General features: G+C 36.4%; 2 protein-coding genes across 5 annotated transcripts; both read left to right on the plus strand.

Moving 5' to 3' along the window:
• The first annotated feature begins 23 nt into the window (after positions 1-23).
• LOC131672880 (protein phosphatase 1H) lies at positions 24-3,335 on the plus strand. The gene is made up of 7 exons (XM_058950394.1): positions 24-356; positions 682-1,053; positions 1,138-1,395; positions 1,475-1,692; positions 1,765-2,035; positions 2,113-2,372; positions 2,442-3,335. The coding sequence occupies exons 2-7, from the start codon at positions 868-870 to the stop codon at positions 2,701-2,703; spliced, it is 1,455 nt and encodes a 484-aa protein (XP_058806377.1). The 5' UTR covers positions 24-356; positions 682-867; the 3' UTR covers positions 2,704-3,335.
• A 935-nt stretch (positions 3,336-4,270) lies between these two features.
• On the plus strand, positions 4,271-17,570 carry LOC131672877 (eukaryotic translation initiation factor 4E transporter). 4 transcript variants are annotated; one of them, XM_058950389.1, is made up of 16 exons: positions 6,378-6,562; positions 6,697-6,921; positions 7,304-7,545; positions 7,695-7,792; positions 7,958-8,031; positions 8,097-8,442; positions 8,518-8,927; positions 9,004-9,586; positions 9,899-10,364; positions 10,445-10,566; positions 10,649-11,182; positions 11,253-11,430; positions 11,503-11,760; positions 13,812-13,964; positions 14,346-14,714; positions 15,176-17,570. In XM_058950389.1, the coding sequence occupies exons 3-16, from the start codon at positions 7,359-7,361 to the stop codon at positions 15,418-15,420; spliced, it is 4,023 nt and encodes a 1,340-aa protein (XP_058806372.1). In that variant the 5' UTR covers positions 6,378-6,562; positions 6,697-6,921; positions 7,304-7,358; the 3' UTR covers positions 15,421-17,570. The 4 variants fall into 4 exon arrangements, with proteins under 4 accessions (XP_058806375.1, XP_058806374.1, XP_058806372.1 ...); XM_058950390.1 differs by having other exon boundaries at positions 7,327-7,545; XM_058950392.1 differs by lacking the exons at positions 6,378-6,562; positions 6,697-6,921; positions 7,304-7,545 and adding an exon at positions 4,271-5,036 and having other exon boundaries at positions 9,899-10,005; positions 10,072-10,364.
• The last annotated feature ends 154 nt before the right edge of the window (positions 17,571-17,724 follow it).

Raw genomic sequence — 17,724 nt, forward strand, 5'->3', positions numbered from 1 at the left:
TATATATTTTTGTTTCTTGTTTGCACTCTTCCCTATTCGCGGGTAGACGTCAATTCACACACCTAACCTCCATCGTCGTCGTCTGCGCGTTATCTCGTTGTCATAGAGTGTAAGAAATGTGGCATACTAGTGACGATATCGCGATTTCGTCGTAAATCCTCGACAACGACGAGATTTGCATCCTATCAATGTCGACCACTTATCAACAAAGAAATAATACAACACTTCAAAACTGAAATTATGAGTGACACTTAACAGTTACGTTCAAGTCTAACACCTACTTCTTAAACACCTTTCAACTAGTTTTTTGTATGGCATTCAGGTGTAAAAGCTGAACGTGACAAACGTGCAGCCAGGTGAGTCATATTTATATAATGAGTCTTCAGGATGTTTGCATCTACTTTAATTTTTTACAAAAACTTAACTACAATAACTTAACTACAATAACTATGAATATTTTTGAAAACTTGAATATTTTGTAATATTTATTTTATATCTAAAAGTGAAAATCTATATTCTATTTCAACTGGTGTGACAAGCTAAGCACTATTACCCTTATCTCGAATGTGTTTAAAAATTTATAAAACTTAATGCTACAGTAGATAGTAAATTAAAAGAACTGCTCTAGTAAATATTTCTAATTAATACAATAAATTTTGATCAATAAAATTTTGGTTTCAGGTGGACTATGTGAAACCAATATGAAATACAACATAACTAACATTCCTTGTTATTTATTAAAAGATATTTTTAACTATGCATTTTAAAGACATATAAGGGCTGTATTACTTATATTTTAATGTGAAAGCTTTATTTAATTAATTTAAGTCAATCAAACATATTCATAAAGACAATAACAACATAGATATGTTTGGAAAATTTAAGACAGCACTTATGAGTGCAGTTGGTGCAAGTGAATTAGGTTTGCAGTATCCTAATGATTTGGACAATGAATCAGTTACTGACTTGATAAACTCTAATTTACCAATTACTGTTGAAACTAAACCATACAGTAGACCAAGTTTTCTTGGTTTGACAAATGAAGAAACTCAGGTAAAATTCTATTTGTCAACTGCTTATAAAATAATTTGTGCTATTATCAATAAATAAATTTATTGATAAATAATATTATTTCAGGTGAGTGCAGATCATAGAGTGAGACCAATTATAGTGCCCAGAGATCTGAGCAGACTGCCATGGTGTGCTGGTTATGCCGAATGCATAAATGCAGGAAAAAGTACATGGAATGAAGATCAAGCTACCGCAATGCGGGGTGATTTGAAGCTAACGGACTCAAACACAAGTTTACCTTATGTTATGTTTTCTATGTTTGATGGCCATGCTGGCTATCAAGTGGCTCTAACAGCAAGATTACACTTGCATAGAATAATATTGGTATAATTTCTGTTGAATGATTTTTATTCACATATTAATTCTGCAAATTGTTGCTAAAAGTGTAAAATAAACTTTTTAGGAAAGGTTAATGGCAATACCAGGTGACATGATCCTAACAGAAGATGAAGCAGCTACAGTAAGAGGGAAAGAATTAGTGATCGGAGCAATTGAACTGGCATACAGGCAAATGGACCAGATGGTAGAGCAGCAAGCCCAAAGAGGAGGGGGTGGCTGTACCTCCCTTACAGTTTTATTCTTAAATGGTAGACTTTATGCTGCTGGAGCTGGTGATTCTAGGTAAATGAGTGAGTTATAGTTTCTTATTGTCAAGTGTTTTTTCGATTCGATAATTCTTTGGCTGTGACATAGAATTATAATGGTACTTGGAGAAACTGAAAAAGCACTCACAAGAGATCATACACCAGACTCTGAGTCGAGTCGAGTTAGGGGATTAGGTCATCTGAAAGGTCCAGAGCTATTGAAGGGTCAATTTACACCATTGGAGTTCAAAAAGAGACCTTTACAAAGAGATCTGGGCTCAATGATTCTGTACAGAGAGCCATACATGACAGGTTGGGCTTACAAAGTGATGTCCCTTCCTGACCTAAGACTACCACTTATATCTGGACAGGGTAAAAGAGTAAGGCACTTGATATTTTTTTTAATTTCCTCTCAGTTCAACAGAATAATTTAAATCTAATTTTTTAATTGTTATAGAGCAGAGTAATGGGTACAATAGGAGTTACTCGTGGTTTTGGAGACCATGGTTTAAAGGCAGCTAATACAGGCGTCAGTATTAAGCCGTTCTTGTCATCTCAACCAGAAGTGCAATCAGTAGACTTAGAAGAATGCAATCTTACGGAAAGGGACTGTATTGTTATGGCTACTGATGGTCTCTGGGATGTTGTTTCTGACAAAACAGCAGCTAGTATACTTAGGAAAACACTTGCACCTGATAATCCTTCATTAGAATATAGGTAAACTTTCTATCACTAAATTTATTCAATCTCTTTGAAAAAATATTAGTATATAAACAAAATTTTTAGATTGACAATGGGCGCACAAGAGTTAGTTCAAGCAGCCAGAGGTAGACTTGTAGGCAGAGCATGGAGATTGAAGTCAGAGATACAAGAGAATGGTGAAGAAACTGAGATAGTATCAATGGCATCAGTTGATGATATAAGTGTTATGGTTGTTCCCCTGTATCCTTACCTGTGTGAACACAGGCAATGGGTAAAAACGCAGCAACAAGAACGACGACATTCATTAAATTCACTACCGCAAACTATCACAAATGACACAACCTAATATACAATTTTTCATTTTACCTCATATTTTATGGGATTAGAAAATAGTAGAATGAAATTTTATTTCAAAAGCTTTTTAATTGAAACATTACTTTGTCTTTCTTTACAAATTATAAATTAATGAAATTGAAAATTTATTCTTTTTAATAGTCATAAGATGTTTTAATTGATCTACAAATAATTAACATTTTTTATCAATACTTCAATAAGAAATGCAAAAAGCTGTAGATGAAAAAGATGTTTTTACAAACCATGTTATATCAACTTAGGATAATTTTAACATTAATTAATGAAGAGACAATTTAAAACTGCCAATTATGCTTTCTCCAAAATATAATTTTACATCTGTATGCATTTAATTTGTTTGTGCAAAAAAAACAGTACATTCCATTTTTTCTAGTTGAAATAACTATAATGCATTTCAGGATCATTTTTATTACACTTTAATGTTGTGAAGTATTACATAATTTTATTGATTTATGTGCAGTTTTTATTTGCAAAATAGATGGAACATTTTAAACAATTTACCAAGGACTAAGATAATATATAAGAATTAAGTAGAAATTGTAAATATGATAAATATTTTTCAACAGTCAAAATTAATAATTATAAGGAAGCATTATTTTGAGTAATGCAATTAATTAGGCTATTGTAATTAACATTACGAAATAAATTTAATATTAATTCGTATCAAATTCTAAGCTATTTTTTTTCAATTTTCCTAACTTGCTTGTTTACATTTTAGAATTTTTTGAAAATTGTTAAAACCAAGAGAATTACAAAAAATAAATAAAAAAATATATATGTATGTGTGTGTTTTATCAACATACCTTACTACTGTAGTTTTGTTCAATAAACAACTTAGCGAAAAACCGTCGAACGAGTTTATTTCACACTTAAGACACATTTTTTACAACGGTTTTTTAAAAAGTTTTCATGCGACTCTAAAGTTCCGAAAAGAAACTTAAGAAGCTACTTCACTTGTATAAAATATACGATTGGCATAGAACTTTTAGAACTTTTATTATTACATGGTCATTGATATGGTAGAATAATTTTGAATAATCGTATTTGTATTTAATAACAATAGCTCTGGTGAAACGGAAGTGAACAAAGTTTTTCTTGGAATCCATTTTTAAACGAACATGTTTAAAATTATTCGGCCGACACTCGAATACTTGCTGTTATTTTGAGGCAAAATATTTTGCAATCAAACAAGCACCACGTTTATATTTTCCTGATTCTTTGATCATTCCAAGAAAATGACGTCACAATGGACATTAAAATGCCGAGTATTTCAAACAAATCTCCCTTTCAGTGTAAAAAAAATTTTAATAACCTACATCGTCATAATTCAACAATCTTTCAACATATATAAAAAGTAGCAGGTAAACTCCTATTTGTTTTTAAATCATTAAAATGTCGTCGAAATTTCCCGAAAAACATAATAATTCGTATAAGTTTGACTGACGTGTCATATAGTTTAAAGCCCTCTAGTGCCAACAAACTGAAGCTCATATTTTGTGCAAGGGGGCGTCTCGTTGTGCATAGGCCGTCACTGCCCGACGTGCGCGCAAGCATAAGCCGCAGATAAAAAACCGTGTATGTTGCAAGTTACGCTGTGAGAGTTGGTTGAGGAGAGTATAGTTGCCAAAGGGGTTGAGAGACGCAAGTTATCGAGCAGAAGTCAAAACGATTGTCGAAGACACATCAAAGAAATCGATTGCCGAGAAGAGTCTATATGCAAAAAGAAAAAAAAAAGGAGCAAGAGAATCATATAAGACGCCTTAATCGACGAGAGAGAGAGAGAGAGAGAGAGAGAGAGAGTGTGTGAGTGAGAGAGCCCCACGGTCTGCGCCATTTTCTATTTTTGCATAGGAATCGCACACACACCAAAAGTAAACGCGCGCGCGAGAGGATCATCGTCGACATCATCATCGTTATCATCATCGTTATCGTCGTCCAAGGATATGTGACGAGTTTACATAAAAACTCCAAACGCTCTCGACAAGATCGCAAGATAACAAACGAGTCTGTGATATTAAACAGTACATTAGTAAGCTACGTATACATAGTTAGGTATATAGAAAACACGAGCGTACAGGGAGAACGAGAGAAAGGACCATTTTTTGTAAGAAAGGGTGTGTGTATGAAAAAGTGTGTTAGTGTGAGAGAGACAGAGACAAAAGCACGAATCCAGCTGAAAAAATTTAAGCAGTGTATATTCAAGATTGAGCCAGAAAGCAAATTGAATCATGTCCAGTGTATCTGCTTCTAGTGACAAACCTACACTGGATCCCAAAGATGAAGTTGAGGCTGATAATGAATCAGAAAGTAAGTTCACTTGATTTGCTATTTACTATTTCCTTACATTTGGCAAATGTTATATACTGTCAAATTTTAACAATGAAATCTACTCTCAAAATGGTTAACAAAGTTATGTTTGACACAAATTATGTGCTCTTGTAAATTATTAATAAGCTTCATTGTTTATAGTGATAGAAATTTAACTATCTACTCATGTATTCAATGCTTTTTTATGTATAAAGAAATGATTAAATCAAAGTGATATAAACAGTGCTATTTTTTTAAATGCTGTAAACTATTAGTTTTGGTGTATTCGATCATTTACTTTATAGCTATGAAACTATGCACACACATCACTTTGCTTATAAAGTTGAAAAAAACTTATTTCTAAAAGCAATAATAAGTAAAGTATGAAACAAAAGATCCATTATCATTATTGATAGGAATTATATGCATTTATTGCATAAAATTGTTTGAAAAATGTTTAAACATCATGAAGAAGTTATTTTTCATCATTACTCTGAATTCAGTCTTTTCTTTTGAACTTATTTCTATAGTTTTCATACTGCAAACAAATTAATGGCAATTAGCTTCAAGTATTCATAATAGTTAAAGAACTGAAGTAGTTGAGATTGTCTCATTGTTTTGTTTTTGCTGTGTAGTCTTTATCTCTTATATTCTTTCCTGATTGAGCCTGAGCGTAGCTCAAATTAGTGACATAACCTATCCCTTCATCTCAGTGGTACTTTTGAAGTAAAGATTACAGTATAGAATGATGCAAAATTACATTCTTTTTTTATAAATTTTTTTTGAAATAAATAAAGAGAGAGAGAGAGAGAGAGAGAGAGAGAGAGAGAGAGAGAGAGAGAGAGAGAGAGAGAGAGAGAGAGAGAGAGAGAGAGAGAGAAAGAGAAAGAGAGAGAGAGAAATTATACTATCACCTATAGCATAGCTATTTAATTTGTAGGTAGAAAGTCCATGAATAACAGCTGTAACTGTACTTTGTTCTGGTACTTTCTATTTGCACTCTTAGTCTTTTAAAGAAACCACCACACTTTGATACCTCATCAGAACATTTAGTTGAAATAATTATTTTATCTTCATCGCGAACAACTATCAAAACTTGTTTTTGTTGTAAATACTTGCAAGCGAAATTCGAATATTGATTGAAAATGTAATCTTGGTCTAAATTTTTTACATTCGAACGGTGAACAATTTATTACCTCGTATCGCAAACAAAAATTTAATCGGGAAACCCGCGGAAAGTTAAAAGCGTAAGTGGCGAGGCGGGGGAGCGAGTATGCCCTCTGTATTTACATCGTCGCGAAATTCTGCCAATCATGTAGCTATCTATCTACCTACAATACGCGACTTTATTCAGAAGCCGGCAAAAGGTTCATCAGTCTGTTCTTCGATTGCCGACTGTGCTGGTTCATAGCTTACTGGTCCTTCTCTACTTGACATCGCCGACGGTACATCTCTTCATTTTTTTTTAAGCTTCACTCTTTTTATCACGTGGACGACTTTCGTTTTATATCGTTCGTCGACAATAGGTACGTAAAGCATTTTTATTTGTTTATTTTTTCCTTCCCCGGTATAACACAATTAACTTCTATTCTTATTTCGTCTTTGATTTCACGTACGCACTCATGATAAACGAACTGAATTATACGAAATTCATATACAGGAAACACGATCGAGTTTCTCTAATTAAAAGGCAGCCATTATAAATTCGCATTGCGTGAGTCGCAGGGCGAGAGTGAGTGTCCTTCAAAAGCCGAAAAGTAAACAAAGCGCTCGAGACTTGCGGGCATCGGCCGATTTGAAATTTTGATACACAAACGTGCGCGGCGTTCAACGACTTCTTTTTCTTCGCTCTGGCAAGGGAAGATTTTTCTTCGTTTCACCAAAGGTAAAAGAGCGGGACTTCTCGGTTTTCTCTTCTTTCTCTTATCGTGGATAAGGGAATTTTGATGTGAGGTCGTAAAAGTGTTTGAAATTACGTGTTTAACGAGCCTTCAATAATATTTACTTGCTCATGATATTTCATCGAGAGCGGTTTTATTTCGAAATTCAACGATTATTTTTGAATTTTCTCCAGTATATATAGACGCGTTAATAGTTTGCAGACTATACTCAACGCGTTTGTGTCGCTCTAACCGTAGCATTTCGGACTGCCCTTGCTGTTCTCACAAAAATAATTGCAAGCACACGCGACAAACATCGCGATTCGCCTCTTCCACGCGCGTACACGCACGCAGGCTCGTCAAAGAAACTAAAAGTATTTGAAACAGTGCGTGTCGCGTCTTCGAAATAGCGATCCCAAAGCACCAGTAAACGCGTCGCAAGATGGTTCAGATAGTAGTAACGTCGGATAATCGTCCAACAACAACAACAACGAAGAAAGCACAACGCCGTGGTGGCACGGGCAATCCAAAACTCGACCGTGCCCTCGCGCGTCCAAACAAGATCAAGGCTTACCAGTGGGCGAGTGCTAATGGTGGCCCGTTGCACCGCAGCGATCATTTTGGATTTCGTGAGTACACAACAAAAAAATCAATAAACATTGGCGCGAGAGCAGATTTCACCCGTTATGTTGACAGTATATATGCGCATTTTGTAACGAGGAGTGATGCGAACATTCCTCTTTATCGACAACGATTTTGTTTGTTTTTGTGCGTAAAGGAGATGAGGCGATCCTCGCGATGTCGATCGAAGGCGAGGTCACTGACACTTCTATCGTCGAGGTCGGACGTTCGGTACCTCAGTACGTGTACACGAGGGTGAGTGCATTTTCGTTAATCAAAACATCACGTTCGTGCTCTCTCCCTCTCTCCCTCTCTCCCTCTCTCCCTCTCTCCCTCTCTCCCTCTCTCCCTGGCCGGGCTCCCTCGGGGTTCTACCTCGTTTGCGCAATAGATAACCTATTCGTCTATCTCTCTTCGTAGGAAGAACTGATGAAGATCAGGGTAACACCGTTGGCTAAACGAAAACCCGACTGTTTGGATCCTGCCTACAACAAGTACGTTGCCCGCTCGACGATATTTTTATCCTTCGTCGGCTAACCACACGAAGTTTCGTTCACAGCTCGCGCGGAGTATGGGATCCCGAACGTTGGCATCTGGACCGCAAGCGTAGCGAGACTCCACCTGACGACGTTGCTCGCGGTGATCGTAGTGGCAGTGGCGCTGGTAACAACGACGAGGGTCATCCAACGAAACGACGTTCCGGTGGAAGCGGTGGCAGTGGCGGCGGTGGTGGTAGTGCCAGTAGCAGTGGCAGCGGCGACCCGCGCGAACGCATTCGCAAAGAGCAGGATGGTATTGTGTTGAGTCCTCAACGACGAAGTTTCAATTCCGGCTGCTTTGTCAACGTCACTGAGCAGCAGGCCAATTCGAGTAAACGACCTGTCAGTCCTATTGGCAAAGCTGAGGTAACGCAAACGATTGATAAATCTTTACTGTCCGTCGAAATGTAATTTTCATTTAATGACCATGCGTTTTTGCAGATATCCCATCGCGAGCCAGGTCGTAGAATTGGCAGCGGTCGAATCTTGGCACGAGACATGTGGGACTTCCGCCCGGAGAATGAAAAACACGACCCGGATTACGTCAACTTCAACAGGTCGGAGCGTGATCGTGAACGCGATCGACCCGGTGCAGGGGATCGCGATCGCGATCGTGATCGAGATCGAGATCGTGATCGCGATCGCGATCGCGATCGTGATCGTGATCGTGATCGTGATCGTGATCGCGATCGACGTGACCGTGATCGCGACCGTGATCGTGACCGTGATCGTGAACGTGACCGCGATGAACGCTTCGATAGACGCTCGTTCGGTCGTGATTTCGGCGATAGAGATCGCGATCGCGATCGAATAGATAGAGGCAAGGATCGTAGGGACCGTGATCGTGGAAGGTAAGTTTTGATTTTTATGTGTACGTACCGGTCGCTGACTAAATTTGTCATATTTTTGCTTTCATTTTTGCTTCAGGTACGGCGATGACCGTAGGCGTACTTATAATGACGCGCGCGAACCGGAGGAGCCAGAATGGTTCAGTTCAGGACCGACTTCCCAGCACGATACCATCGAGTTGCGAGGTTTTGAGGACATACCTGAGGATAAAACAATGGGCTCATCGGCCAAATCGAAGAAACAGTCACCAGCGCAAAAGAAACGCAATAAGAAAGCTCTGGAGAAGGAAGAAAAAGCTGCGGCAGCAGCGGCGGCAGCCGCCGCCGCGGCAGCTGCAGCTTCAACGGCACCTGCCGCGGAAAAAGCTGCAGCCGAACAACAACAACAAAGTGGTGGCGGTGGACCAAAGGGTAGAAGTACACCGACCTCTCTGGATGTCTCGATGAACGCAGCGGTCGCACCACATTCACCCATCTCCGAGCAAGATGAAAACAAGGAAAATGAAGGCAACGAACAAGCCAATGACAAGAAGTCTTCTGCTGATGTGAAACCTGACAACAACGTCAATAATGTGGTCAAAAAGAAAGATGTCCTCGAAGGATTCAATCTCGATGAGTTCCTCAAGAACGATAACTTTTCTAATGTATCTGGACTTCTGTCTGTAAGTACTTTATGTAATGTTTGTCTTCTGTTATTTAAATGACGTTATATAAAATGTTAAAATGACGATGAGTTTAAAAATAATTTTATTCATTTTTTACAGCCTTAATTTGAATATTGCATTATTATAATTTTATAGAATTTATTGTACTTTCATGAAATCAGGTTTACTTTATATTAACTGTATGCCATTGTAGAAAGATCTGTTTGATTTTAAGAAAAATAATATAATATTTAAGAACACTCAACGTAGGGTATAATCGTGATGACAAAAACATTTTCTTTTAGTACAAAAAAAATATTCAATTTCCAGAACGGCGTAGGCTCGAACGATTCTGGTGGCGGTTCGCGTTTCAGTCGATGGTTCAAGCGTGAAAGTCCACCGTTGCAGAATCAGCAGCAACAACAACAGCAGCAGCAGCAACAGCAACAGCAACAGCAACAACAGCAACAGCAACAGCAGCAGCAGCAGCAACAACTACAAAGCTCAATGCCACGTTCTATTGAAGATGAATTACTGAAAGATCTATTGAATAATGAGTCAGATGTACAAATTCCAACAGCGTCCGAATCCAACAAGTACTTTGCGCCCATTTCGCCAGCAGCTCATACGCATATGAATAACAATGCCATGCCTCCGTCTCATCGGCAGTCTGGTGGTATCAAGTTGTTAGAAATGCTCCAGAGGAACAACAAACCACTCAACCAAAACGGACCTGCTGAGGCTTCTGGTATTTCTATTCAATCGATGATGAAGAGCGCATCGATCAAAGAGATGGGTAAAATATGTTTTTCATGTCATAATCATGTGTGAAAACATAGGTGCATATACAAATAATTTGTATATAATTTTCATCAGGAGGTGGAAAAGTTGTAAGTTTGGAAGAATTGGAAGCTCGTATGCGCGGCGGTATACCACCTCAACCAGAGCCACCAAAACTGAAACAAAGCGATGAAGATATGTCAGCCTTCAAGAAACTCGTAAGTTTGTTAACAACTCACATGTCGGTTCAGGTAAATTGAAATACAACTAAGTAGTAACATTGTTTTTCGACGATCCTAGCTTGCTCAAGTAAGTGGAGGTCAAGCAGTACCAGCAACGAATGGTCCGATTTCCCAAAGGCCACCAATGTCAGCACCTGCTCAACCACAGCAACATACTCTTCAGCAGCCAATCACGTTGATGCAGTTGCTCAACTCATCATATAAGAACCAGCAACCGCCACCAAAGCCACCACAACCAGAACTACCGAGACAGATGCCACCGCCCTTCAATCACGTCGGCCCCTTAGGTCCAGTGCAGAACTCTCATCAGTCACAGATGCAACATGAAAATCTCATGAAAGTACTGCAGATTCAACAAAAACAAAGACAACAGGAGCAGTCGCAAATGCTGACAATGATGATGCAGCAACAACCGCAACAGCAACCACCACAAAGAATGGTCGGCGCCAGTCCCATTCCTCCAGAAGTACAGATGATGATGAATAGCGCACCGTCCACAAGAGAACTATTACAAAGGCCCGAGGCCGAGGCTATTATTAGGGGACTTCAACAGGGCGAGATTACCCGGCAACATCTTGTTCAACAGCTTCAGGTACCAAATCGAAATTTCGAATCGTCAATTATCTCGATAAAAAATGTGTGAATATTGATACTTTTTGCAGAATCCCGCTATGCAGCATCGTCACCGAGAGGTGTTGATGAATATTTTGAAGGTGTATAGCAACACACCACCTCGAACCGTCAGCCCACATCCAAATGTTCCGACGCCACAGGATCACCTGCTTCAACACATGCTGTATCAACAGCAGCAACAAAGAATACCATCGCCTTTGAATAGTGGTATATAGCGATATTTATATTGTAAATAAAGCAATAATCATAAAATTATACAATACTTGTCTTTTTTTACAGCGATGCGTCACCGAGTTCCATCTCCCCGCGAGATGGCAGCTCATGCTCAGTCTGTGATGCAGACTGCGTTGCTGAAAAAGAAACTGGAGGAGCAGCGCGATAATTTACGCAAGTTACAGGAAGAGCAACAACAGCAGCAGCGCTCAGGCACGCCAGTGAATTCAACCGCGGCAAACAAGCAGACGCACAGTCCAACGCCATTGGCATTTACGCCGACCTCTGTGCTGCGCAAAATGACCGCCGACAAAGAACCTGAGGGTGCGATGCTTACCTGTACACAAATTGAATTTGCCCAGCGGCGATCTCGTGCTATGCCTCTTGTCGCCAAGATGCCACGGTCAAAGTTGCTTCAAAGCCCCGACAGTTGCACTTCTGATGACAGTGAATCCAAAATTATTCCGAAATCGAAGCGTATTTGCATTGAAAAAAATAGTCCTAGTGTCCTGGTTAAAATTAAGGTTGAACCGAGTACTTTTAGCGCTCAAAATATTAGCCGTGATACAGGAATAGACACTGATAAAGTTATTAAAATTGAGCAAAATAATTTTACCAATGAAATAATTACTGAAAAGAGTTACGCTGATATAGCAAAAGACAACCCTAAAATTAAGAATGAAACGGACGCTAGTATTAGTGAAACTTTAGTAAAAGAAACAAATTCTATTATTAGTAAATTTCCCGTTGTCGAGGAAGTTCTGATGATTAAAGCGGCTGCAAAGTTAGAAATGATAAAATACTTTCCTATAACTAATAATAATAATAATAATATTAATGAGATTAACGCTAAAGTTAATGATGCCAATAACAACGATCAAACAATCGTTGACAATGACATGCAAATGAGTTCTCAAGACGGAAACGATAACGAAAATCTAAGTCAAGCCGTTTGTGAGAATACTATGGATGTTCAAAAACACAGCGCTGTTGAGGCTGATTGACTCTTTTTTTTAACTTTAAATGTATTTTTTCATATTCGTATATTAAATATAATTTAATTAAGCTATAATTAAGATATAACGGGTTATATCTATTTTCGTCAATAACAGTTGTTGTATACACTTGTGATTAAATAGAATCCTAATGTATAGATAAGAAAGCACGAGCTCTACAGTAACTAAAACGGTGATATTTACCTATAAAAGAAAAGAATTGTACAATTTGTTGTTGCAAATAACTTATAAGTAAAAGAACACGCTTCGATTTCGGAGAATCTTTATAGTCTAGTAGTTATTTAAGTTTTGTATTTCCTGGCTGTCGGTGTACTGAACAAATCGTAACGTATATTCAATCAATGAACGATTGTATCATTGCCAGCCAAATGTTTGTAGTAAATGCTTGAGCAACATATCTTCATAACCATTGTTCGCCATACATAAGCCCATAAAACAAAAACTAGGCAATACGAAGGCTGAATCATTCAAACAATGACTCATGCATTTGTGGCTAATTGCACTTTCATAGATTTTTTTTATAATAAACTGCTATGCTTGATATCTCCTAACCCTAGATACTCTCCTGACTGTCTTTCTATCTTTTCTTTGGCTGCTTTCTCTCTGCATGCTTTTACAGGTTACACTTTTTTTTTGCTATACTTTGCTTTGTTCAAGTTTTTTTTGCATCGAAAACACTTATTTACTCGTGTGTTTGTTTCTTCGATCTATTTCAGCATATATTCTTTTCTTTTATTTTTAATAGTTTAGATTGTTTTATTTAACTTTCTTATGTAAACACTTTGATAAGTAGTGAGTGTGTAACTTAAAGATGAGTATAATATTCATTGTTTTTTCTAATTAACAATCGTATTATTTATGACTCTTTATCTCCAATGCATAAAAGAGCGGTCTTCCAGCTGCCTCATAATAATTCAAAATTCAAGTTATTACATCATTAAGAATCAATAGATGTTACGTTTGTTTCATAAAATAAAAGCAAAGACAGGAAAAGAAAATATTTTTCAATTTAATAAAGTTATTTAAAATCAACAATTATTTAAAAATTTTAGATAATTGTAGTCAATAACAGCTACATTTCTCTTCCAACTTTTCATTAGTACACAATACTCGGCTTCTAAAGTACAATTTTCATTGAGGATAAAAAATATGCAGTTTATATATTTTTTCTTTTAATTTTATACTGATTTTCAAATTAATGGTTGATCAAAATCTGTTACTCACAGTGTTAGATATAAAAAATTTAAGCTGCATAATTTTTTAAATCTTCTTCTCTCGTTTTTTTTTGTGAATTTCTCGCGTGTAAATAAAATAAAGCAAAACTATGCCTAAGTCTGGTGAATATGTGTGCCATAACAGTGAGCCAAGAGCCCTCGAAACAACTGGTTACCCCGACACCACATCCGCAACAACAACAGCAAATGTTACAGAGGCACGCTCAGGCATTGCGTAACCAACAGCAACAGCAACCGACTTGGTCAATTCCTAGTCCTTCTGTTAAGCAACATCCCGGTAAAATAAAAAAAAAGTTTCTAGCGTTTGCACAAAGCTTTCGAGAGTTTTTTTCAGGTGATAGCTATGTGCGAAGGTTGCATTTTTGTGATTGTTGAATGTGCTGTGTGTCAAGCTCAAACTATTACTTAATACCTAAATATTTATCTTGAAGCTTGACAAATATTTTATAGATCCAAACAGTGTAAATACTTGAAAAGTTAGCATTTGAAAATTACAATTCGAAAAATATATCCTAAAAAATTCTTATTAATTTTATGCTTTGAAAACTATAGCGATAAATATGTTTTGTAACATCATTTATTAACTTAATAGGTAATCCTCAGAACGCTTCTTTTTCTTGTCTCTTACTAATTAATTAATATTTATTTTATTCTACAGGACGACCAATCGTCAAAGGTAGCGGTAGTACTATGCCACAGCAACAACAATTTCATTATGGTAGCAACGTCGAGTTTCAACAGCAGCAGCAGCAACAACAAAAAAATCAACAACAACAACAACAACAACAACAACAACAAAGAATTGGTCAAGCAATTTTTGGTGCAAGCTCGAGTCGCTCGAAGCCACAGCAGCCACCAACACCGACTGGATTACCTCCTCAATTCAACGCAGCGCAGACACAACAAAGTCTTAGTGCCATAATCGGTGCTCAAAGACAGGTTGAACAACCCATCAAACCGATAAACATGTATGAAGATATGATACTCACAAATCGAAGTTCAGATCTCTTGACGTGGAAGAGACATGGTAAATTTCTTTTTTTAGTTTGGTTCATTCAATTTCGAATACGATCCTCTATGATTTTAGATAATTTTTTTATTATTATTTTTACTTTCACTTTTGCTCATCATCATTTTTTCTAGGTGTCTTCGTCAAACCCATCCCATGCAATGGCTCTCAAGAGTCTAATTAACAAGATCCTTACCCTTTCATGAATTATCCATGCACACAAGTATATTATTATAGTTTAATAAATTATTATTTGCTTACCAGGCTTACTTCAATGAATGAATGCTATTTTTATGTTCGTAGTAATTGTAACTGTAAATGTCGCTGAACTAAGCCTGTCTGATGAAGGATGTTGACAAATTTTTTTTAAACAAAATTAAATACAGAATAATTATAAATAGTCAACGTCCTTATAATTTAATATTTAAATATGAAACAAAGTTATATATTAATTGTAAATTCTTTTCTGATTTAAACAGACGTTCGAGCAATACGTCAGCAGCAGTTGAATATATCGGTAGGTCGTGGTCCAGGTTCACCAGGTTTTGGCAGTGGTAACGGTGGTGATTTATCACCCACTTCGAATCAATTGGCTCGATGGTTTAGTCCAGAGCTACTGGCACAAGCACGGACCGTAAAATTACCTGATATTGGCCAAACTAACGTCCTTTCTCTAGAGGAGCTTGAGAGACTACAGCATGCTTCAACAACCGTTCATAACTGATCTGCTACTATGAAAGAATGCCATGACCGACATTTCTTCTTCTGTTGACGTGCCAATGTCTCCCCCATGCAAATATGCTATAATTACTTTGCCGTGCCAAAGTTCCGGCCGTTTATTATTTCACGTTTAATTTCGTTGTACTTTTCCAATTTTTATTGCGAACATTTCATTTTGCGTTTTATTTGTTCTTACTCAAAGATAGAATCGAAGCATTTCTGCCAAATTATAAAATAGTAAAAGTAGACTAAGCTTAATCATTTCATCCACCGACCTATTGTAAGATATTCAATGAATTTCGTCAATATCATTGTAATGTGCTCGAAAAGAATACAATTAAAAAATTTCGTTATTTTTATCAAATTTATTCCGACGAACATGTTATCAATTATGAGTTTGAGTAAATACAATCACTATGTCATTACGTTGCACTTTTATTGGATATATCGAGTTAGACATTGAACAAATGTATAATATTTATAAAAGAAATACGAGAAAAGTCAACGAAATTAATCTTAAAACAGGGTTTTTAGTTACGATATTTAAAATAGAACAGCGGCAAGTGCAAAGTTATGATATTGTGCAGAGAACAATTGGCAAATACGACATTCCGCCCGTCAACTCGCGAGGACTGACTTAAAAAATTGTTATGATTTTAATTTTTGGTAAATTGCATTTTTGCGAATCGTAAATCATTAAGTGCGAAAAAAATCGACGATAGAATTTGCTATAGTTTATTGCGCTCAATCATACTACACTACAAACTTGATTTTATTTTTCTTTGTCTATAGAGTTTGTAGGATTTTCGACTCATAATTATTGCATCTCATTTAGTTTTTTTCTCTTAAAGTAATCAGGTGCAAAAACATCTATTTTAGACTGATCATTAGGACATAGAACTCTTATATTCTACTTTCATAAATATGTTTGTAATATAGCTTGACGGAGTCTTGTGCATCGGATACAGCAAGAGAAACACTCGCGTCTTTTATTTTATTAAAGACTCTTGAGAATGAAATCTTAAAAAAAATTGCTCTCGTATCGAAATTCGGAAGAATAAACATTTTTTATAAGCTACAACATTATGAATCTAAAAATGCAGTATGGCTGTGTAATCTACAATTTTTCTGTACTCGCAAATAAGCATACGAGTACATTAATTCAATGATGATTTTTGAAGTTACGATAGAACTAGTAATTTCCGTGAAAAACTCGAAAGCTATTTTCGACATTTTTAAAGGCACGAATGTCTGTATAATTCATCTGGATTTTAGAATTTAAATATTTCAGGATGTATTAAAATTTTACAAGAATTTTCGTGCTTTCCACCTACTATGAATTTCATTCCTTGTTGAGAAATTAACGATTGATTGATATTCCAAAGAACTCAGTTATGGAATACACAATGAGATGCTTTATTCCATCATGAGATTCAGTAAAAAATTAGAATAATTTATGGATTATTAATGGAACTGGGTTTGGAGATTCTAGAATAAATATATAAAAGAGATTGATGACATTTTGGAACTTTGGGCGAAACGATAATCGCAAGGAAATAATGAGAGGTTAAACAATGAAAAATGAAAAAAGATCCGTACTATTATTGATTAAATAGCGTATGGAAATTAAATTAACAACATCAGATTCATTAATCATGACAAGTAACGAAAAGAAGTTTCAAAAAGAAATTTTTTCCTGTTTGTCGTCTATTCGAGTTACCGACAATATTATATTAACGTCACCGATGAAAACTCCTTTTATGAAATACAAGATGGTTTTTTGCAACATCCTATATTAAAGCTGAGCAAACCAAGAAGAATGAAAAACGACTGATACATGGTTTATCCATCTTAGTATTCTCAATAACTGGAATGCGTAATGGTACGCGGCAAAAGCAGTTAAGTGAGACGGTATGAGTGAAAAATCGAGGATCGGACATTTACGAGAGTGCACGTGTTTTTTTTCCTTTGTGTAAGTCACGGTTACCTTTCAAACGATTTTTGTAAATAACTCGAGAGACTTTTCGCGATGAGAGTACATTGAAGAATAAGAAAAAAATTCATTAGTGCTTATACTCGAATGTTTTGTAAATAAGGTTATTGAAACGTAATGTCAAATCGATGATAATCTTATCGAAAATAAAAAGTGGAGATAACGACAAAATTCTACAGCTCGTGGACTTTATTTAACCTTATATCAAGCTTCAATTCCATGCAACAGAACTGTTCTTTTTCTAAACTCTACATATTGTTTTTTTTTCTAAATTAACAATTAATTTTTGATCTTTTTCAATTAAAGTTGTTAGGG

The sequence above is a fragment of the Phymastichus coffea genome, unplaced genomic scaffold (assembly GCF_024137745.1).
Source record: "Phymastichus coffea isolate CEN01 unplaced genomic scaffold, Cenicafe_Pcof_1.1 PCOF00161, whole genome shotgun sequence".
NCBI lineage: Eukaryota > Metazoa > Arthropoda > Insecta > Hymenoptera > Eulophidae > Phymastichus > Phymastichus coffea.

Coding starts and splice junctions, on each gene's coding strand:
- LOC131672880 (XM_058950394.1), top strand. CDS start 868: ATGTTTGGAAAATTTAAGACAGCACTTATGAGTGCAGTTGGTGCAAGT. Junction 1,054..1,137: donor TGACAAATGAAGAAACTCAG/GTAAAATTCTAT, acceptor ATATTATTTCAG/GTGAGTGCAGATCATAGAGT. Junction 1,396..1,474: donor ACTTGCATAGAATAATATTG/GTATAATTTCTG, acceptor TAAACTTTTTAG/GAAAGGTTAATGGCAATACC.
- LOC131672877 (XM_058950389.1), top strand. CDS start 7,359: ATGGTTCAGATAGTAGTAACGTCGGATAATCGTCCAACAACAACAACA. Junction 8,928..9,003: donor AGGGACCGTGATCGTGGAAG/GTAAGTTTTGAT, acceptor TTTTTGCTTCAG/GTACGGCGATGACCGTAGGC. Junction 9,587..9,898: donor ATGTATCTGGACTTCTGTCT/GTAAGTACTTTA, acceptor TTCAATTTCCAG/AACGGCGTAGGCTCGAACGA.